Raw genomic sequence first — 23,979 nt, forward strand, 5'->3', positions numbered from 1 at the left:
AAATGGGTTGGAAGAGCTCAATAATGTAGGCAACCTCTGTAATATTAAGTAATTATAGCTAACATTTTTAAGGCTAGGAACTACCTCACACACATCATTTTATTATCTCTGTTTCAGAAGAAAAAAAGGAGACTGAAGTTCAGAAAAGTTAAATGATGTGTTGAACACTGCATAGCTGCTAATAGGTAGAAAAGCCAGGACATAGTCCCTTGTCCACTATAACATCTGTGCTCTTCACTGCTGTGTCCTTCTGCTTACTACAGACTCCTGGGATGCTGACTATGAGAATAGCTGCTTCCTAATTCAATTTGTTGGATCTTATCACTGAGACGATCCAATTTATCAATAGTGACAAGAGTTTTAACTTATGTTCACCATAGACACATGTTTTTTATAAAGTGTGTTTGGAATACATTATTCAAATGTTAGGTATTCAGTGTTACAATAAGTATTGACTGAAGCATAACCTATTACCCATATTCCTGTAAAGTTCAGTTTATGAGAGAAATTAAACCACCTGGGCTAAGCAGAGGGGCTTAGTTTAAGGTCAATAATTATGCTTAAAGCATTAAAATTCCTATGTAAGACATGTCAGTGATTTTGGTAACATCGACTCTATTTATATTGTCATATTTTCCTTAAGACACCTTAAGACACATACTATTGTAATCTTTTTATTGGAAATTAGTGGAAGTATAGATGAGCAGGAAACCCAGAAGGACTCTAACAGATAACATTACCTTTTATTAAGTAATACATTTAACACTTCCATTGCCAAAACTATGGATTATTTAAATGTTAATATCTGTGGTTATGTAATTATGCTAACATTTACTGAGTGCTTATTATGTTCCAGATAGTGAGCTATGTGCTTCATATACACAATATTTCCTCATCCTTGCAACAATTCTAGAAATAAATAATTATTGTACCCATTTTACAGAAAAGAAAAACGAGGCTCAGGGAAGTAAAGAGTTTTCTGATGAATATCTAATAATTTTCAAAGACACTAAATCAACTCACTTTTATTATGGTACCATTTTTGTTTATTTGTACACTTTATCATTTCCTTTCTCTCCTTCTTTTTCACCAGAGTGGAAGAGAGTTTTAAGACACTGTTTTGGGCTATATTTGGACTTTCTGAAGTGAAATCAGTGGTCATCAACTATAATCACAAATTCATTGAAAACATCGGTTATGTTCTTTATGGAGTCTATAATGTTACAATGGTTATTGTTTTGCTAAATATGTTAATTGCAATGATCAACAGTTCATTCCAGGAAATTGAGGTATAATCTCTATACATTTGTATACTATGTGCTACATGTTTTAACTATTCCAGGGATCAACTCAGCATTGGTGGCGACAGTATAGACTGCTTTCCATCTGTTCTTTCCCTTTTTACATACTTCTTTATATACTATATATACTGTAGAGAATATCTATACTTTTGTATACTTTATATACAGGAATCTAGAAAATTTTAATGTTTTGCTTCCAAACACAATATCTATGGGTGTGGTAGGATAGTAAGGTGTAAGGATGAGAAATGATGTGTGATTTGTTATTATTATTTACAAACTCTTTAGAAATACTATATCAGCATGAATTTATACTTTATTTTAAAAATTATTGCTTCCGAATACCACTATTCTCCAAATCTTGTCTTGAGTGATGTTCAGAATTGACCCTTTCTCAAACTCAGAGTGATAGTGTACATCTTTATTCCAGAAATCTTGGTCTGTCTCCCAAATTAATCAAAGTAACGATCTGTTGCAGAATAAAAAAGTGAATAATTTTTCATAGTGTTTTCTAGAATGTAGGAAAATGCATTTATATCTTTCAATGCATTTATAAGCACATGCAAGTTTTGAGATCTATAGATCTATAAGCCTGATAAAATTTTAGGCAGATTTAGGAAAGAGTGTGTGAATAGTACCTTAACATTTTTGAAAAAATCTTGGAGTGGTCTTTGGGGTCTGAGAGTGTTGTAGGCATCATTACTTCCATCTAGTCACACAATGTTAGAAACATTCCAGTAATTCTTTTTATGCATTTCCTTGCTGAACTGTCATATGTATTTGTATAGGATGATGCTGATGTGGAGTGGAAATTTGCAAGGGCCAAACTTTGGTTTTCCTACTTTGAGGAAGGAAGAACTCTTCCTGTTCCCTTCAACCTGGTGCCAAGTCCAAAGTCCCTGTTTTATCTCCTACTGAGGCTTAAAAAATGGATTTCTGAGCTGTTCCAGGACCATAAAAAAGGTTTCCAGGAGGATGTGGAAATGAACAAGGTGATTTGACTTGATAATTTAAAATTATATTTTTAAATGCTGAGACCATTATAACCACTGTGCCACATTCCTTTATAAAGAAGCGGTCTGTGATGACATGTCCATCCATTCCCAAATGTAGTCACTTAGCTCAGAGCAGTCCTTTGGCTTGTGTCTCTTTATTAGGAGAACACTGGGCATTTCTGCTTAAAAATATAAGAAAAATTCATGAGATGTAACTAAAATAATGTACTACATTATCTGGAGTGGGTTCTGAAAGGGAGAGCTATTCTGGGCCGCATTTTTGCTGTTGTGGCTACACGTCCCTCACTTCACCTTCAATTTATACAGCTAGGTATATTTATATACCTCAATTCATACAGCTTCCATTTTTTGCATGTTCAATTTATACAGCTAGCTGATTATGACTTGGGGGAATCTGACAGACAAGTAAGTCCTACACTGAAAAGTTTAGAAATCAATTGCTCACATATAATATGGGAGACCAGGTTTGGCATTAAGTAGTTCAAGAGAGAAATATCTAAGGAGACTAATTGGAAACAGTAATCCCATGAGGCAGTACCATCTTAAGAAGCCATGAAAGAAAAGAGGTCTAGTGCTTAGATGAAGGAGTAGAACAATCACAGTGGGTTTAGAAATGTGTGGAGCATATAGAATGCTGTGTGGAATGCATGGGGGTGGGGAGGTTACTCTCAGCAGGGAACTCTGCTGGGGACAGAACTCTATATCCAGAAGGGGCACTGAGGGACTAGATGCCTCCAGAGGAGGAGGGCCAGGAAGGGAACAAGTGTGGATATGGTGTCATATTATGGGGACGTGAAGGAGCTGGCTGCTTCCAATTCCCAATTTTAATGAGGAAGCACATTTAATTTTCTCTTCAAAAATAGGAAGAGAGGCAATGGGCAAAAGTTGCAAATAGTTCATTTTTAGTTCTATGTAAATAAGAAAAACTTGTAACAAGAAGATCTGCCCAACAGAGTGGTGGGCTGTCTTGTGAAATAGTGAGCTCCCCATCATTGCAAGTAATCAATAAATGTTGGCTGACCAACATTAGGAATTTACAGGTTTTCCTACACTGGTGGGCAACTAAGCCAAATGATTGTAAAAGTTCCTTGCAGCTATAAGATTCTATTATTGAATGATTTGCTACTTACTACGTGAGATTCTCAAGTTAAGCTCCCAGAGCTCCAATTTCCTCAACTGTAATATGGGGAAAAAAATTGCATCTACATCATGAAAATCAAATCAGATAAATATGTAAAAGTGCTTTGAGAATTCTAAAGCCCTCTTTAAATGTATTATCATTATTTTCTATAGGAATTTTGGAAAAATATGCCATCTTTGGTGCTCCTCCAAATGTATAACTTACAGAACTCAGTGTGTTGAGTGGCAAAAATTTCCCTCACTTTACTTAATGTTATTAAGTGTGTAGTTTACAGGTGTGATTAGAGCTGCAACCCACGACAATTCAGTCTCCAAAAGAAAATGTCCAAGTACTCACCAAAGGGAAGACCTCAATAAGAATATGTTTCTCTCATTGAAACTTGCTGGAGAATGGGACCAGATGGCTTTTAGAATATGGAATAAAGAAAGAGTGAAATTCGTTTTATAATTCCCAATGTAAAATTAGTGATTGTACCTATTTTACTCTCTATCTTTAAAAGAGAAATGAAGAAAAGAAATTTGGAATTCTGGGAAGTCATGAAGACCTTTCAAAATTATCACTTGACAAAAGACAGGTAAGATCACATTTGAAAATATGAAACCACGAGTAGGTTCAGGCTTTCTACTCAGAGAAAAGGACAGATGTTCAGAAGCAATTTCAAGAAACAGTAGACACATTAAAGAATTAACAATTTAACAATGCTCAAAGAATCTGTTATTGAGAAGTAAAAATAAGCCTGTGTCCTGTTAATCAGCAAAAAGAATTACATGGCTGTTTAAGACAGATAGTAAACAAGTATACTGGGATACTTATGGGTGATGGAATATAGAAATTATGATGTAAAGAAGGGAAAATTGAAACAATAGGGACCTGATGGAGATATAATTAACTTAATTCTCGGCAGCTCAGGTGGAGATTATGCATACCTAACAGAGCTGCATTATTTGTCAGTAATCAAGAAGCTGTCACAAAAAGGCACCCTGAGAATTTAATGGTTTCTGTCATCAGCCCAGTTTATAATGAGCAATGTACCCTGGAGCTGCATCAGCTCCGTAATTTGGAGCAGCAAAATCCCTGATGCTGAGGACTTTTGCTTCATTCTGGCAGCAGGCACATAGTAGGGGTACAATAAATGCGTGTTGCTGAGGGAAATTATGAGTGAATTCATTAGGAGAAGGGCAGTGTATCTGGTGGGACTAGCATTCAGTTGCACATATCATGGTGTTTTCAACAAGACAGTTGTTTTTCCCCCTCTCATTTAACTCTCCAGAGTTGGCAGTACAGGACGGTTGCCAGGAGTGAGTCTCTGTGGTTCTCCAGGATTTTTTTTGTCATAGTCAGATACAAGATGACACCTTCACCTCCAGACATCACACCCACTTTTCAGGCATGAAGAAGGAATGGGGCAAAGGAAAAGTGGGCCCCTAGCTGAATCACCCTCAGAGATGCCTCCCAACAATTTCTGTTATTATATCTCATTAGCCAGAACTCTGCTACAGGGCCACCCCATGGGACACAAATGCCAAGGAGGGATGCTATTTTGTTTTGTTTTTAAGCCAAGTATGTTACCTCCTCCAACAAAATAGGAATACTCTTATGTATTGATATAGTATTGATATAGCCAGATCATTGAACCAAGTAGTCAGAAGATTGGGATCTCATCTTATCTCTGCCCCTTTAGCAATTCGTTTGACTTCTCTGAACCTTAACTTCCTTATCTACGAGATAGGAATGATCAAGTTGTACAGCCCATCACACAAAATTGTTGAGAGGATTCAGCTGATGCTTTGTAAATCACAAACACTATTATACAAATAGTGAAGTACTTGTTACAAAGAAGCAGCTTTTTGTTATTTGGTTATGAATAACTCAATAAAAATTTTTCAAAAATAGGTCAGTGTGAGTTGGATTTTATAGTTTTCCAGTAAGAAATTACTTGTGCTGAAAGTATGATGAATGCATGATAACAATAAAGCGTTGGACAAATATGAGAAAAATTCAAGGGGGATCAACATGGCTTTTTTCTTTATGATAGAAACTATAGTGTCTTTCAAATCAAATAATTTTATTTTCTTTAGAGTTTCTCAAAAAATGTGGAAACTTAAAATTTGTTTTAATCATCTGGAAAATACATTTTATATTTTTTAAACATAGCTTGGATTACTCTACACTTTCCGATAGCACATATTTCAATCCCAGGAGAAAGCAAATTCTTTAACAGCAATACGAAGCCTCTGGTATCTGATCACAGTGGTAGATCGATGAAATGTTGATTCCAATGTCAGCTGAACCTTCTAGAGACCCTTTTGAGAGACTGTTTATTGTGGCAGCCATGGGAATGTATGGCTCATGTTTTCTTTCGAGAGAGCCTGCTTCAAGGAGTTCGGTCAGCTAACAGCCTCCGGCTGCAGCATCTTTGGGGTCCCCTCAGCTTTCCCGCCATGGCCATGCTCTTTTGGTCCCGGATAGTTCAAGACAACACAGGACCTCTCTTGGGGCATTCTGCACCACAGCTCCCCGTTGGGCTGGCTGACTTTCCCAGACAATCTTATTACCTTTCCCTCTTTCCCAGGTGAGCCGTGCCTCACGGTCTGGGAGCTTTTTATGCCTTCTGCTGCCACTTCCCATTATCTTTCACAGGCATAATTCTGAATACATCTCATATTTCTCACTTTGTCTTGGCATTTGATTCCTAGAGGACCAAATCAACACAAGTGTCTATTTTCCCTTACCATTTAAGCTTGTGGTGAACAAAACTGAGGCATATTTCACATAGCTTGCTTTTGCTTGATACATTAACTATATTCCTGAGAAAATGTTTTTTAAAGCAACCATTTATAGTTCCAATCAGTTTTGCCTGTTGTTGCTGTGTGTTTTCCCTAACCCATTTGCATGGCTTTTGTTCATTCTTTTTCATAAAGTCTATGTCTAAAATGGCACAGTTAAGTTTCTATTTCGCTGGGGTCTTCTTTCTTGGCTCCTTGAAAGTTAAAGTGGTTAGGTCGCACAAACCTTCCTTCACATCTGCTCCACGGACACTATATAAATCAGTCAGATGAGCCATATAAAAATACTTTTTAGCATATCTATTTATTATCTTTAATCATCTCCTTCAGCTCCGAGTATCACTGACTTTGGTGGTTAGCATTAGCTTTTCAGACATATAGTCTGAAAGGACAGCATACATTAATATTCAGTCTCTGCCATACTGTATTACATGTATAAACCTGAAAATGCCAAATAACTTCTTGAATATTTCTCTGTTCCAGCTCTAGAACAGATCCCCTTCAAGTAGTCAGTTTCAGAGCAGGTTTTACATGCCATGGACCATAGGCAAGTATGGAGCGTAGATGTTATTTTAGGATTTGGGGTCCATTCTGTACTGGATTGAATGAGATGTGGAGATTTTTTTGTTTTATCAGTTACATATCCAGGGACTATGTCCTTTAGCTTCTAATTAGGTCAGGGGCTTTCTTTTTAGTCATCTGATGAACCAGTTATATAATGTAGTGATTCCAATTTGTTACTATCACCAGGGTCACTTGATGAATTTGTACAAATTACCCATCCTCTTCTCCAGGTCTATAGAGTTAAAATCTCTGGCCATTGGGCCTGGAAATGTGCATTTTAATAAGTACTTAGGAGATTCTAATGCTTATCTGGGTATGGGAATCACTGAGTATTTCATTCCCTGGATGACTTAGTCATGGACATGAGCACATCAGTAAAAAGCAATATTCAGCAAAGTGTCTCCAAAAGAAATAGAGCAGATTAAAACTAACCATGAAATAGGCCTAAAGTCACATAGTAGATAATTATCCTTCTGTACAATAATAATAGCTGTTGACACTTGTACAACATCTTCTATGTCAAGCTACTCATTCTACACACCTTATCTCTTTAATCCTCATATTAACTCTAGAAGGTAGGTAATATTATTTTCCCTATTTTATACATGAGAAACCTTAGGTTAATAGAGGTGAAATGACTTGCTCAAAGTCCCACTTCAGACACATGACAGAGCCAGAATTCAAATCCATATCTGTTTGATTTCAAGCAAGAGCTTTTACAAGCACTGTACCACATGGTTTCATGTCATATGTGCATCCCCTGCTGACTGATCATATTTCCTCTACATTTTCAGTTCATTGCTTTGATCCCTGCCTCAGACCCCTCAAGGTGGGGAATGGGAGACTGACTCCTAGTACTATGTCCAACAACATAAAAAATTCCCAAGCCTGAGGCTTACTTGTTATTCTTAATGAATAACAAACAAGTTATTTAGTGTTCCTCACTCTAATCCTACAATGAAGCTGCAGCAAGATAAGAAATGCTAATATCAAACTAATTACTAGGATTAAAAAAGAAAAGAAACATAAAGAATGCAGGAAATGCGGTAGAAGGTATGGGGGAAAAAGGACAGGCAGTGCTTTATTCAGAATCAGAGTGTGTATTTGCATTAGACAGGAAGAAAGCTCATTACACCCAGTCCTTCCTGCTTCTACTCAACAAGCTCCGCTTTCCCACTCTCATCACATTATGCGTCAGTGCCATCTATAAATGTCCAAATCACTAAGGTTTAAATGCTATTCATATTGCCAACTGAATTCCCTTGACTTCCCAGTCTATCTTAGTAGCTGTACATCAAAACAAATATAAATTAGAATTTTCTGCCACCAAGTGGTAATAATGCTTCTTTGCACCATTGGGTAAGTTTCTTCTTACATATTACTCCTTTGTGTTATTAAATTTTTAAACATGTATTTGTTGAATACCTACTATATATCAGAAACTGTTTAGAAATTTTTGCTAAATAAATGTTATATTTGCATCCAAATTCATACTTCAGATTTAGAGCAGAACTCTTCACATAAAAGTGATCCAAATGAATTTGTAACTGTTTAGTCATATACCATTTAACTATACTAGTGGTTCCCACTGAGAGGTAATTTTGATTCCACACTACCAGCAGTCCAGGGTGCATTTGTAATACCTGGAGACTTTTTTGGTTGTCACAACTAGAGAGGGGAACTGTTATTGGCATCTAGGGTGTCAAGGCCATGGGTGCTGGCAAACATTGTACAATGTACTGGAAGCCCCCCACAATAAAGAATTACCCAGCCCAAAGTGTCAAAAATGTTGCAGTTGAGAAATCCCAGATTCTACCCATTGGGTGCATGCAAAGAGAAGCTGTGTGTTATAAAATTGTATGACACACTGTAGCTGCAGTCATTGACACGTCAAGATCTACAATCCGGAAAATCTACAATTATACCCATTATCAAATGAACAGAAAACTGTTTTCTGGCTTTCCTGGTACTGTTACCTCTTCTGTGTCATCCAGGGTATTAATTTGTAAGTCATCTGCCTTAAAACCATGTTTCAGATTTATCTTTCCCGTGTGGTTGAGCTGCAGCCAATTGGTTCACGAACCTGTATTGTACACGTCTTGTATAGCAAGTTGTTCAGAAACTAGGTGAACTCTATTAGTGACCCGAAAGCACTTCTCCCTTCATTCATTCACCAACCAACAACTTTTGAGCACTTACCATCTGCCGGACAGCGATGGCTCTTAAGGCACTGAGATAAACTAAACAAAGTCCCTCCTTCTGTAGAGCCCAGGAGGATGTAGACAATAACCATGTAAACAAGCCAGTGAATAAAGTAATTAGCAATTGTGAAGCATGTTTTGAAGGGTACAAAAGGCCTAGCTTGCTCAAGATCTATTTTCATGGGGTAGGCAGAGAAAGCCATTTGAGGAGCTTATGTGTTGAGCTAAACTCCAGAGGATCAGACAAAGCAAGTCAGACAGGCAAAGAGCCAGGAAATGAGTGTTTCAGGAATTGGGAATAACAAACCTTAAGTTAGAAAAGAGCAAATGAAAAAAAGCCTGCATAGTGTTCATATAATACTAAGTTTACAAAAAAGGATGATTGCCATAGACATGGTGGGTTGTGGAGCTGCCTTAATTTGGAATGACCAGCACAACGAGTATTAAGGTCCACACATTCATCTCTAAAAAGCTCTCAAAGAAGTATAATTTTTCACTTTCTTTTTTCCATGAACACCATTTGGATGTGTTAGTGGCCTCTAACAAAAGAAGGAGACATCAAATTAATGATTTGCCACCATGAGGCTGTGCATTCATGAAGAGATGGACGTGATGCACACAAAGATTCCCTTTGCCTGGATCCTTCTGCTCTGATTGTGAACCTGTCCTCACCCTCCATGCTTTATCATAAAAGCTGGGGGATGGAAGTGATGACTCTGGTCATCATGTTTAATGATGTCTTTAAAGCATAAATCATAGTTTGAAATCCAGGAATCATATCTAATATATTAAATATCATTATATTTTATAATATTATAAAAATAAATGATTATGTAATTTGAAAGTAAACATTAAAATATTATTAAAATATGTTGAAGTTTGCATCTGTTTCACAAATTCATAAATTAGTAGGACTTGAAGGACTGTAGAGGTCAACTAGGGCATTCCCTTCACTGTCAGAAGAGATTGTAGGGTTTCAGCTTCTCACCTAGTCTCCCACAGCTAACTTGTGGCAGAGCCAGATTTGAGTTTTCAGGTTTCTGTCAAGTGCTCTTCTACAGAACCCAAGCTGCCCCTCTGGTTAATTTGGTCAATTGTAAAATTTTATCTTAATTTTTTAAAAGTTAATATAAAGTTAAAAAAAATACGGACATTTTGCTGACATTATTAGAGAGGGTGAAATAAAAGGCAAATAGCTACATGGAAAAGGATGCTATCTAAACAATATCTTCACAATGAATATGAATCTTGTCAGCCTTGCCATACTTTTCCTATTATTATAACTCAGCTAGATCATAGTTATTTATGTTATTCATTAAATACTCAGAACATAGCACAGCACCTTACATATAGAGGTCACTCACACATACCTGTTTAATGGATGAATGTGTGCATAGCTGCTTGAATTCAGCATGTGGCCATTTAAAGCATCAATGCATTGAAGTCAAGGATTTTAATTGAGTCTCATTGAGCTTTACCTGTAGCAACTTAGATGTCATTGGGAAATATAAATCATGGCTGTCTTAGTAGATAGTCTTGAAGTTTCTTCTCCCCTGGAAAAGAGTTTTACACCCCCAAAAATATATATTTGGAGATGTTGTGTTTTGCTCAATTTCTCCTACTTATTTCTTTGTAAAACCACTTTTTTCCCTTTAGAAAATGCCTTAAAGAGGTTTTTAATCATCCTCTTATCATGTTAATATGGTACTTTACCACCTCTCTTGCAGATTACTTTCCTTGTTATTTTCCTATTCAAGCAACTGTATTATTTGAAAAGTGCTGACCAGATAGGATACTATATATATATCCTAAAATTCAAATGGTTTATTAGTGCTTTCTTGGCACCTGAATCCTATCCTACAACAAAGTCTTACCCTGGTGTTTCTTCAGGAGTCTTATCACAGTCTCTACTGCAGGTGTGGATGGTGTAGTCCATCATGCTGGACTGTGGATCCCTCATCAATGGACTTCTGAGATCACCACCATTATTTTCTCAACTTGTTTGCCTCTTCCTCCACCAAGGGTGTATCTGTGGGAATGTTAAAACATGACTCTCATGACAAAATGATTGATAGCCACAAAGTCTAAGAGTGTCCTCAGACAACCTCTAATAGACACTGAGAGGCTGAACACACCTAAAGTGTCTATGATTTGTCTTGGAAGACAGAATATTAAGCAAATTAAGTTAAAATGGCACTATACATATAGAAAAGATTATTTATATATACGAGACTTAGTTCACATATATAACAATGAGATAAATATCATCACATTGAAAAAAAATTAAATGATAATCAATTTCTAATTTTTTTCAAAATACAGTTTGGACATAGTAAACAATCAAGCTTAAGAAGTTCAGAAGATTTCCAGTTAAACAGTTTCAGTAATCCTCCAAGACAATATCAGGTAAGCATTAATTTTTAAAGAAATAAGACTAGTTATTTGTAATATTTAGAAACTCAAACTATGTGATTATTTAAGTGAAAATGAACTGTTATGATATTTTTCTCAATATCAAAATAATACACTAATTCAAAAAAATATTTATTGAGTAACTACCACGTACCATGCACTTTCTAAGTACTAGAGATATAGAAGCAAACGAAATAGGTGAAATCTTGCCATCATGGAATTTAGAGCCTACACGTTTATTGTAAAAAGCCTATCTTACTAATGTGAATTCTCCATTGTTGTTCTTTTTCAAGTTGTTTGGTTTATTCTGTTTCTTTGCCTTTCCATATAAATTTTAGAATTGATTGTGTATTCCAAAATTGTGACTGTGTTGAATCTATAGATCGATTTGAGTAGAACTGTTGTCCTAACTATATAAAGTCTTCCAGTACATGAACACAGCAAAAAAAAAAAAAAAAAAAAAAGTCTATCTTACAAAAAACATAAAGAAGAGAGTAAAAAACCCCACCACTGAGAAGTAAAGACTACTTACTGTTGGTGAATATTCTTCCAGATGATTATATGTATGTATATAATTTTACATATATTTTAATATTATTATAGAAATGTATACGTAATATTATATAAATGAGTTAACAAGACTTATATAATGAATAATAGTTTTTCACTTCACAAAACATATATTCATATTAATTTTAATGGATGTACTATATTCCTTTGTACAAATAAATAATCCTCTATTGATGGCCATTTAAGGTGTTTTTTTTTTTCACTATTATAAGTAGACTACTATGAACATACTTGTCCATGTACCTAATTACATCATTAGGATAAGTTCTTGAAAGTGGGATTTGACTATCATTTAGTTTAGGGTTTAGGTAGCAAGATTTGGTTTAGCTATATATCCACCCAGGACTTCCTGCATACTTGCTGAGCCTCTTACTTTTTATGAAAAGTACATAGTAAAAGCAATATCCTCATGATGGAAGCTCAAGTACTGGAGAAATATTATTACATCGAAGCTAGCCATTCCTAAATTATTAGCAAGTATAAAATCAAAACTGGCTCCATTTCTTTGTAATGGAGGGGAAAAGCCATAAATGAGGGCACATTTGCTTAACTTTCCATTTCCACGTGCAGAAGTGCACACCTCTGACCTGCCCAGCTGTTAAGGCTGTGTCTTGTTCTAACACTTTCAAGTAAAATACAAACAATGAACATCAAGGATTAGATGTTTGCTCTGAACTTATTCTTTTCCCAAGAATTAACTTTTGAGTCATTAGTCCTGGTGATGTGAAAATTACTTTTAAAATCTGGAGATAGTATGCATCCCCTACCAGATAAATCATCTTAATCTTTCATAGCTATCATTTCTGAAGTGCTTACTAAAGAGAGAAAAAATCAGAAACTTATTCCAAATGAGTGATTTATCATGAACATAAAACTAAGATGGATTTCTCTTTTCTCTGTCTAGAAAATAATGAAGAGGCTCATCAAAAGATATGTATTACAAGCCCAGATAGATAAGGAGAGTGATGAAGTGAATGAAGGTGAGTTGAACACAGGGACAAGTCAGCCCCTGAGCATAAGCCAGGACCTGGGGCCTAAAGCAGAGCTGAGGGAGAGCTGGAGAGATGGGCGTGGGAAGGGTGAGCTTCAACAGGAGAAGACAGGATCTCGCCAACCATCAGTACTGCTACACACTGGGGAAATAGGCTATGTCTCCGCAGTTGGGGGCAGATGACACTTGCTAGATAAGTAACTACAGTCATCTCTTGGTATTCGTGGGAGGTTGTTTCCAGGACCTGTGTGGATACCAAAATCCATGGGTGCCCAAGTCCCTTATATAAAATGAAGTAACTACTACAGTCTACCCTCCACCTCCGCACACATAAAACCCAAGGATAGGGAGAGCGAACAGTGTTATATCCGTGGGGTCTTGGAGGGAGAAGGAAGTGGTTGGGGATAGTAAGGGTCCATTGCCCCCAAACCCTGTAACATTTGCCACCAGTGTTTCCCTTCCACTGACTTCAGGAGGACGACATTGTAAGTTTTCTCTATAATCTTTTCACTAACCAAAATACAGAGCTGAGAAAATAGAAACCTGCCCCCATTAAAAAGTGATTTCCTTTGAAGGGATTCAAAATACAGATGTGTGTGGCATTAAGGCTCATTTCAATCTATCCCAGAATCACTAGTTTCTCTGCATTACGTATTTACAATTGACTTCTTATCACTCTTGTTTTGCAAAGGGGAGCTGAAGGAAATTAAACAGGACATCTCAAGTCTCCGCTATGAACTTCTTGAAGAAAAATCTCAAAATTCAGAAGACTTGGCAGAACTTATTAGAAAACTTGGGGAGAAATTATCAATGAAACCAAATCAAGAGGAAAGCAATAGATAATGCAAAGTCTTTCTTTAAAATTCATATTTATTTGTCCACTTGAAGCCATGTTATTTTCTGATTTATTTTTTTAAGTGCCAATATGACCAGATTTTAGAGAAGAAAATGTTCAAAGATAACTTGGGTCATCCTATTATTTGGAACTATACTATTTAATATTTTTGATGATTAAATTTCATTATTCAGGCTAAAGTTTGCAGATTATGATGAAAATTATTCCCAGTTGTTTGGTGCTTGTTTTGTAAACTGCTTTCTTGGGTACAACTATTGTGATGATGTGATTGCCATGTAGTGTCTGCCTGGGAATCATTTTAGCTGGCAGGGCAGACACACCATATTGTGGTATTTCCCTGATGGAGATTTCAGGTACCTTCTTGCCTGCTCTATGGATCCCTTGCTGGTGACTTCCAGACTTGAAATCTAGAGAAAAATAATCTCTTGCCATTTAGAGAATACTGTTTAATCATCTACCCTTCTTAGCCCCCATAGAATATGATTGATAATATCTGCAAAACAGGGTTAAATTTTTCCTAAATTTTCTGATTCATCTCTTTAAAAATGTTACCCTTACCAGTGAAAAAGTGTTTCCTTCACTGAACTCTGGAAACATAGTTCAGTTCTGTGTGTGTGTGTCTGTGTGTGTGTGTGTTTGCACATGTGCATGTGAAATACTTGTCCTATTTTCTTTGGCAGCCAATACAGATACTCAAAAGCTCTTTATATTATACTTTTTATTGTACAATGTACAATTTTTTATTTTATTGAAAAATTATTGGCCAAATAAGAACACTTTATTGGAGAAGTATCAAAGCCACAAACAATTATCGTTATTTGCTTCAATTATAGCACAATTTTTGTGCCATTTCCAAGGGGCTTTACAGGTGAATTCTTATGTTTGGCCTCAAATGTAAAGCAAAAAACGTGTTGAGGGAACTTGCAAATACTTAGTATGTCCTACCCTCCTCTCAAAATATATAAAACAGGAATTTGAATTCATGAGCATTTACCAAGAGGTTGCTATTACTTACTGATGATATGAGGCCATATCGAAAACAACTAAAAGAAAGAAATGAAGGTTCACTATTCAGCTACCCAAAGACTGTCAACATTTGGATGATGCTGAGCATTGACTGGAAGTGCTGCTTTAAATTCAAGCAAATTTTAAATTTCATTTTAAAGATAAAATGGTCACAGGGGCTTCCCTGGTGGCGCAGTGGTTGAGAGTCCGTCTGCCCATGCAGGGGACACGGGTTTGTGCCCCGGTCCGGGAAGATCCCACACGCCTCGGAGCGGCTGGGCCCGTGAGTCATGGCCGCTGAGCCTGCACATCCGGAGCCTGTGCTCCACAAAGGGAGAGGCCGCAACAGTGAGAGGCCCACGTACCGCAAAAAAAAAAAAAAAAAAGATAAAATGGTTTCAGAGAATCTATTTAGCCCCAACTTTGATTTAGTTTACATCAAAAAACCTTTATGTAACCAGATCAGAAAATATAGCTGAGAGTTTTATATACAGTGATTTTGTGTTTATGGTTATTACTTATTGAGAAATTATTTAGTGATACAGAAAAGGTCTGTTTTCAAATGTTTTGTGACAACATTTGAATCAGAAATTTTAAAAATCAACCTCAAAACCAAATGCACTTTCTGCAAATTAAAATAATCTAAATGCATAAAGCTTGTGTGTCACGCCATGCCAGAGACTCGCCTCCAAGCCCCTATGACAGCAAATGGGCTTGACTCCAGAAGATTCTGGAAAAGGTATTTAGATGTCTCAGTGTCTTTTAAGTTGGGTTGACTTGACAAGATGTAAGTTTTAGGAAATGCAACAGGCATGACAATGAGTTCCTCAGTAAAAGACACTGCCATCAAGTGCCACCTGTTATTGTTCAAAATTAAATGTCCTGAAGTCAACACATTTTCCTTGAAGTGCAGCTGAATTGGCATCTCTTCTAATTTCCTTTTAATTGGAAGATAAAAAGACAACTCAAGCATATTTTAAGAAAGGCTTTAAAAATTCCAGCAAGAACTTAATTCAAGGCATATTGGCAAAGGATTGTCAAAGCACAATGATCCTTCAAATATCTCAAGACCACTGGCTTTAAATCCTGTATTCATGTTGCAGTAAGCTTAATCTTTTCAAATTAGGTGGTTAAGAAATTTAAATGTGTTTATCCAAACTGCTGTCTCTCATATTTCTCCTCTGTGGTTTGGTGCTTTCTGGAAGTTTGGGTACCATAAGGAGGACAGAACAATGATATCTGGCACTCTGACCATACAGCTACTCCCTGAGGCACCAAGCCCTGCCCACTCCTCATGGCAGACCATCCACCAAAGAACAAAATGAAGCCCCTGGTTTTGTACATCGCTGCCTAGTTTGACTCTCTGCTGTTCTCATTACTCTGAGACTGAGAAATAACACAAATTCAATATGATTTTACTAGGAATATAAAATGAATCACCAGAATCTAGTCTGCTTAAAACTTTGCCAGGGATTAAAAGGAATAAAAAATGTGTCTGACCTCAAGGAATCTGCAACAAAGTAAAGAAATAAGACTTCATACAACTATAAGAAGTGTTTATTGAGCACCTACCATGTGCCATGCACTGTGATAAATGCTTTCCATGCTCTATATAATTTAATCTAACTTAATGCTTGCAACATCTATATGAGGTAACTATTGTTACTATCCTCATTTTAGAAATGAGAAAACAGAGACTTTTAGTGGCTAAGTAACTTGCACATAGAGCAAGTGTCAGAAACAGGAACAAAACCTAGACCTGCCTCTCAGCAGAGACCTCACAGTTACCTGGGATCTTGAACAGCTATTTTGGAGTGTGGTTGTCTCATTGTGAAGTTTATATTTCAACCTCTAGGTGAGGAAAAATGGGCTGTATCTGAAAAGCCAAAATTCCATTCTATACCCAGTCCAGAGATACGCAATCATGTTAATCAAGAAAGGCTAGGGGTAAAAAGAATATTTGGCTTCAAAACGATTGCAGATACAAAAAAGAATAAAAGATGGAGATGTATATTAAGAGGTGGGGATAGTGTGAGCAAGGCCAAGAGTTGGGCATGAGTGTGGGACACTAAGGGAGAAATAGTGAATTCAGTGGCCGTGACTTGATGAGAACAGATTGACTTTATTTGGACAATCTCTGCCACCCATCCAGCACTATTCCAGTATTAATCTTATCACTATGTGAATAGTAAAAGAAAACCAAAAACTAAAATTTTACTTAAAATGGAGAGACTATACAGTAGTATTTGCCAAACAGGCAGCCTGACCTATGAGTGCCCCAATAGAATCACTGTCAGGACCAATTTCCAGCTTTGGGCCGAGGGTTTTCTCTAAGTGCCACATTCTAAATATGGCCTGCATCTATTCTGATTCTAACAAGCAGATACAGCCTCCTTCTTCACTCTGAAACCGTCCATCGTCATTGTGTGCCAGGCAGGGTTTATGAAAGCCATGGCAGCTGTCCCCGCAGCTCTGTTGAGTGGTGCTGGGTGGGAGGTCCTACACTGTAGTTAGAGTCTCTGCCCTTCAGTGCAGAGGGTGCAGGTTGAATCACTGGAGAGCAAAAAAGGATGTGAGTTCCTGACCCAGACCTCTGTGTTGTACTCTGGAAACTTACCTGAGAAAGTTAACCAGAGGTTGTATAGGAGCACAGCTCGGCACCCGACCACTGGCAGAAGTTGAAAATTCAGCCAAACATCTGTTACCGTACACAACATTGACTTATATTCTGAGTCTTTACTTTTACGTGTGACTAGCTGAGGTTAGAGATATACCACAAACTCTATTAAAGACCCAGGTAATTAAGGCAAATGTATTGTTTTTCTTGAATCACTAGAATGATTGCTTGAAGTTTCTTCTTTATTTACAGCAACAACTGTAAATGTTTCTATGGAAACTTTTAAAAATACTTCTCCAGGATGAATATGATAACACCTATTCACAAGTCACAAAAGCTTTCATTTTGGAATCAATTTTTGTAGAAATTTTGTACAACTGAGTAAATAGCTAGAGACACTGACCAACTGTATGATAGGCTTTTTTTATATTAGTGTCACTTGATAACTTATCCAGTGTAAGTGGATCATAGGGATATTGATTCATGTTTTTCAAACTCTTTGAAAATGACAGATCAAATAGCCCACATAGTCAATGGTAAGGGGAGTTCTACATACTAAGGAGATTACATAAGTCACAGTACTAAAAATTAGTTTTTCAGATTCATCATAGTCATAGTACTCTCTAAGTATAATGTTATCAAAAACACTGAAGTAAAAACCAAGAGAAAATAGGTATGTCCAGAATCTCAGAATGCTTTACCTTTCTTCTTTTTCTAATGCCCACTCTGAAAGCCATTGTCCACTGATAAACTGTAGGAACAGTGTGTAAAAAGTAGGCAGACAGGCATGTCCTCTAGTAAATGCACAGAACATTACTTTTTTTCCTAAATCATTAGAGGAAGCCTTGATGATGACATTTGAGAAGTGAGTCTTGAACTTCACTGCCCTGCCTTTTTGTCCTCATCATTGTTCATGAAAATAGACTTTCATAGCACCACAAGAACAGACTCAGAATAAATTAAGTTTACTAATTATCATGTCTGAGACTAAAAGTACTATGGCAATGCTCTGCTTTTGCCTTAACCTTTCCAGTATTTTGTGATTCAGTTATCTGACATTTACCTTTCACTCTTCCTCAGAAAATGTACTCTCAGACTAGTTGGAAAAGGTCAAATTTCAGTGTTACCTTATATTTCAAAAAATGTTAACATGTCATATTGTCGCTACTATTAATACGTATAAGAATATATGTACACACTATACATATATATAGTTTGTCATTATATTTAGTCTATAACCATATAACACATATATAATATATGCATGTTATGTATATATATACACACATATATGTGTATATATATATGATCAAAGACATTTTTCAAAGCATAGTAATGATCTTAGAAAAAAACATTATGCTTACAAATCTGGATTTTATTTGTTTCTTTTCTCACTTGTCCTTTTCTTTCTTTTTTCATTTCAATGATTTCAACCTTTTTTCCTAGTCTCTATATGTTTTCTACCTCTTCTACTGAGTTCTTTTCAGTCTAGTAGCTCAGAGTATAGGATCTAGAGCCAGAAAATATGGGCTTGAATCCCAGCTCTGACAATTACCAGCTGTGCATTTTTCACTAAGTTGTTTAACCTTTCTGGGTCTCATTATCCAAATTCCACAGATTAAAAAAAAAGCTAACATCATCTCCTGCATAAAATTTCTGTGAGGATGAAATGGGTTAATACCTCTTAGACTCAGAAAATCATACTTGGCACATATAAGCATTCAGTTAATGTTAGCAACTGTGGAGAAAGGATATGGCTCTCAAATTCTTTTTTCTACCCTGTCTTAAATCTCTCCCTCTTAAACCTCATAAAATCTTATGACATTTAAGTTTCAACTCATGTTCTCTGATTGGTTGATATACAGTGTCTGGAGCATTGTGCTGAGAAGGAATCTGAGGCCCCCGTGGAGAAAAGGAGGAAAGAGAGATATAGAGACAATTAACAATGTTTGCCATGCACATGGGAAGTTGGCTCTCATGCCACATATCTGCCATCCTTGAAAAAAAGGAATCATATATGAACAATATTTAGGAAAGTTTCAAGGCATATTTGTTACTTTTCACTGTAATAATTTTGTTATCATTTTAAAATAATATCATAAGATGGTTTAGGGCAGGTACCATATTAAATTCCACTCACAGAACTTTTATTTAAAACCTATTATATTCATTGCAATGTGCTGTGTACCAGTGCCAATAGCAGTACTAGAAACAGAATACAGAACTGACTTATAATCAGTAGTTCCATGAGGCCTATTTTAACTTATTCATCCTAGAGAGCTATACAACACTTGGGAAGAAATTCTTCAGCATCCACAAAGTAGGAAATGAAGCCTGGACTCATTTGTGTTAGGTTTAGTTTACCTGCTAGGGTTTGTGGTTTCATCTCATTTATTAGAGGACATACCAAACCCATGTAAGGAAATCTTGGCATTCCTGATTGATTTCTACCTCCTTCTTGGAGGGTAAGCAACATGGCTCATTCACTTCATACTTTTGTTTAATAAGATAGTTATCCTTTGGCTCAAGAAGTAGTAGGCAGTAATGAATTGATCACATGCCAGCTTTTTTCTTATTAATTCGTTTATGGGTCTAGCCTATTGAGTTTTCTCAAAGACGTGATTCAGTCGTCTTTCACGATTGACTAAGAGGATACTGTTAATCCTCGGCTGTGTCATTAGTTCACTCAGCGTTTAGCCTCATTAATAAGGAGGAACAGACTGTCATAGTTTGTTGCTTCTCCCTGATGCTGTCCATTCTGGAGCCCAGTTACTTTTCCTCACAAACCCCTAAATCAGGTCTCTAATTACCACCTGGAATATGTTTGAGTTTTTCTCTCTTAAACCGATGACATCTGGCTGATGGCTTAAGAGCTTGGTAGGCTTTATAAAGATAACCTTGGTGTGAGGAGTGGTCAAAGGCTAGAGCGTTTTGAACGTCCATCCTTCAGGACAAATCAGAAGTCCTGAAGTATTGTTTGTGCTTGGAAATATCATTTAATATGTTATAGGATCAGCACATTTAGAAAAAAACAACTTTATTCTCTAAGCAATCTGGGCTGAGGTTGTGGCATTATGGGAGAATAATGATTTTTCCAGCAATCCACTACTACCTATTCTTAGAGAATCTGGACGTTAATTGTAGCCTCTCTGTAGCTGACTGTAACTCGTTCCTCCTCCTCCTCCAAGCAGGCGCCAGGCCTGCAGCCTGCTAGTATTTTACAATATATCATGAAAATTGCAAATATACTAATATCAAATGCATTATCATAAAATTAAAATAATACTATATTCAGTGTGCTTTGACCTGTGCTTTACAAGAGAAGTATCTAATGCTATTGATACTTTCATTCCAGTGATTTTTATGCATCTCCATGCCCGGTGCAGCACCTGGGATGTTGTGGGTGTCAGCAATAGGAGTTTATTCAGTCATTTCACTTAAAATTCAAACAACAGTCAGGACACAGTTTCTTCCCTCAAGGAGTTCTTAGTCAGACACAGGAGTCAGTCATGTCGCCTGATCGATGCCATGAAAGCTCCCAGGAGGAGCATCAGGGTGTAGGGGGGAAGTGGAGTGCTTTATTTCAGGTCAGAGAGGCTTCTGGTTGGAAGTAGCATACATTTCAGACAAGCCTGCATTAGGCTGAAGCATTACTCCTTTTACCCTCTGGGAACAGCGGTATTGGAAGTACATCTGTAGCTTGGCACGCTGCTTGTCTTTATGTAGCGTGTCTTAAAGAACGTTCCCCAGAAGCAGACTTGGAATGAAGCAATGCTTCTAGGCCCAGGACCAACTGATGAAGAGTTGGGGAAAGCAGGACAGGGAAGAAGAAATCCACACAACTGTCTGATGCAGGCAAAACCCTGCTTAAGGGTAACTTCAGCCTGGCCCTGCAGAGGAATTCTGAGGTTCTGCCTCTGGACTTTCATGCCCTGGCCCATCAGTCCTTTGCTTAAGGGCTGCCCCAGGGGGATGCAAACTCCCAGGCATTTAATATATAATATAAACCTTCAGTGGCCCAAGGGCAGCCCCTCCAGAGAACACGTCACGTACAGGCATTTAGAAGCAAAAGCACACAGATGTCAGGAGGAGATGCGCTGTAAAGAGGTCTGTTGGCATCTGTAGAAGCACTGACCGCGTCCACTCCACTCCCAATGTACAGTGCCAAGGACGGTATTCTTTGTAACTATAGATTGTGTCAGAATTCTAAAATGCTACTTGGTTTTCTACGGATCTTTGGAAATTTGAGAAATAGTATCTGTTTTTGAGTCTGCAGAGGAGATGGTTAAGATCTTCTTGAAATCAAGGAGATTCTGGGTTACTTGTACTTGGTGGTTTAACCCCAAGTGTGTACCCTCCAGAAACAGGGCTGTTTCCACAGGTGGCTGCTTACTTCATTAAACTAAATAAGTGTTGAGAGTTATACATATATCCTGGACCAACATACCTCATGACGCAACTAGGTCCTTCAAATTGCCCACCAGTTGGTATTCCTTTAAGTAGAGGTATAGTATGTTCCTCTGAAATGTAATTTTAATAAGGGTGATACATTAACCAATTATGATCATCAAACTGAATGAATTTATCTAGACCTCTAGAGAATGAGACCCAGAATTGGTAACTTTAGATGTAGGTGGATCCAAGAAAAAATCCAGAATATGGGGCCATTCAATTAGACACTTTACAACCAAGAATATCATAGCAGTGTCCCTGGCTTAATACACAGCAGAAATGTAATAGAAGGCTGTGGAGAATGCAGGATCCAAGGGCAGGCTTTACAAAATGCATCAAAGAGCAGCAATGACTAATTTTTCCCTCACGTGGCCTACTTCACCATATTCATGATGCTATTGCCACCAAAGAAGACTTTGCATAACCCTTCGAGAGCCATAACCCAAGGATTTATGTCACAGGCACTTTCAGTGTTCCCAGCACATACTGGGTGCTCAAAAAATATTTTCTGAATGAATACATTTGTTGGATGAATGTGTTTGGTGCCACTTGATACCCCAACGGGGCTTGCTATACCTTGGGAGAAGAAAAATAGAACAGGCTTTAGGCAGAGAAAACTCCTGAGGGAGACCTGTTTAAGAATTGCTGGCCAAACACTTTGACATGAGACCCCCAGTAACCTCCTGCTGGCTCGGTCAGCAGTGCAGTCTAGTGAGGGACCCAGATCTCTAATGCTGCGAGGCTCTCTCTGTCTGGTCACCATAGGGATCTACCCATAGACCGAGAGAGAGAACACACAAATCTGCCTTGACTTGGGCTCTTTGTTTCCCCACTTTTTGAGGACTGTATTCTGGTCCCAACCTTCTGGGTATCACCTTTCATCCACACCAGAAGAGAGATTAGAGTTGAGAAGTCTGCCTGGGTGACACCGTGCAATCAGAATTGCCAGGGAGAAAGGGGCAGAGGGAAGCAGGCTTTATCTCTGCCACCTTGGTTTCCTTTATCATCAGATGAGGGGAGTAATCCTTGCTGTACACTTGACATCCTGAGATTAATGTGAGGTGCCAAAAAAAAGTGATGTCTCTAAAGTTTTTAAAAATTTCTCCACAGAGCAAGACAGCTACCCTGAACAGAAAGTCAGTGATGGCATTCTGCCCCTTACGGGTTTCCATTTGCTTGGAATAATTGAGACTCTTCTACCAAAATCTCATTGACAACTAATGGGAAGAGAGCAAATATCAACCCAGTCTTTGACTGGTTGGTGGTAATTACCACCAACCAGGTAATTACCACCTGGAAGGTGATAATCTGTGGGTCCATGGAATCCTGTGACTTTGACTTTTACCTCTCAGAATTTCTTTCATTCTCTGTCCTTTTTTTTTTTAAAATTTATTTATTTATTTTTGGCTGTGTTGGCTCTTCATTTCTGTGCGAGGGCTTTCTCCAGCTGCGGTGAGCGGGGGTCACTCTTCATCGCGGTGTGTGGACTTTACTATTGTGGCCTCTCCTGTTGCGGAGCACAGGCTCCAGACACGCAGGCTCAGTAGCTGTGGCTCACTGGCCCAGTTGCTCCGCAGCACGTGGGATCCTCCCAGACCAGGACTCGAACCCATGTCCCCTGCGTTGGCAGGCAGACTCTCAACCACTACGCCAGCAGGGAAGCCCCTCATTCTCTTTTTTAAAAAATTGAGATATAATTGACATGTAACATTATGTTAGTTTCAGGTATACAATATAATAATTCTATATTTGTGTATATTGTGATCACCACGATAAGTCTAATTAACATCCATCACCACAGTTACAATTTTTTTCTTGTGACAAGAACTTTCAAGATCCACTCTCTTAGCAACTTTCGAATATACAATGCAGTATTATTAACTATAATTACCATGTTGTACATTACATCCAACTTGGGCCTTTTTTGTTCCCATTATGCCTGGCTGCTAGCCAAACCACAAGGTATTCTATCCAGACCTGGGAGGTCACACTGACACAGTTCAGGCAGGCTGGCGACAGGATGTGTGAGGAACCGGGCAGGATGGCCCCAGCCTGCTGGTGCCAATG

The 23,979-nt window shown here is 37.6% G+C and overlaps 1 protein-coding gene across 3 annotated transcripts in view; it reads left to right on the top strand.

Annotated features, from left to right (window-relative positions):
* Positions 1–13,825, top strand: part of TRPC6 (transient receptor potential cation channel subfamily C member 6) — a 124,010-nt gene extending 110,185 nt beyond the window's left edge. For all 3 annotated transcript variants that reach the window (XM_065881320.1, XM_065881321.1, XM_065881322.1), the window contains 6 exons: positions 1,094–1,289; positions 2,090–2,293; positions 3,958–4,032; positions 11,332–11,415; positions 12,896–12,971; positions 13,674–13,825. In XM_065881320.1, coding sequence (XP_065737392.1) covers positions 1,094–1,289; positions 2,090–2,293; positions 3,958–4,032; positions 11,332–11,415; positions 12,896–12,971; positions 13,674–13,825 — 787 coding nt within the window. The remainder of the gene's footprint in view (positions 1–1,093; positions 1,290–2,089; positions 2,294–3,957; positions 4,033–11,331; positions 11,416–12,895; positions 12,972–13,673) is intronic.
* Positions 13,826–23,979: the final 10,154 nt, after the last annotated feature.

The sequence above is a fragment of the Phocoena phocoena genome, chromosome 8, assembly GCF_963924675.1.
Source record: "Phocoena phocoena chromosome 8, mPhoPho1.1, whole genome shotgun sequence".
Taxonomy (NCBI): domain Eukaryota; kingdom Metazoa; phylum Chordata; class Mammalia; order Artiodactyla; family Phocoenidae; genus Phocoena; species Phocoena phocoena.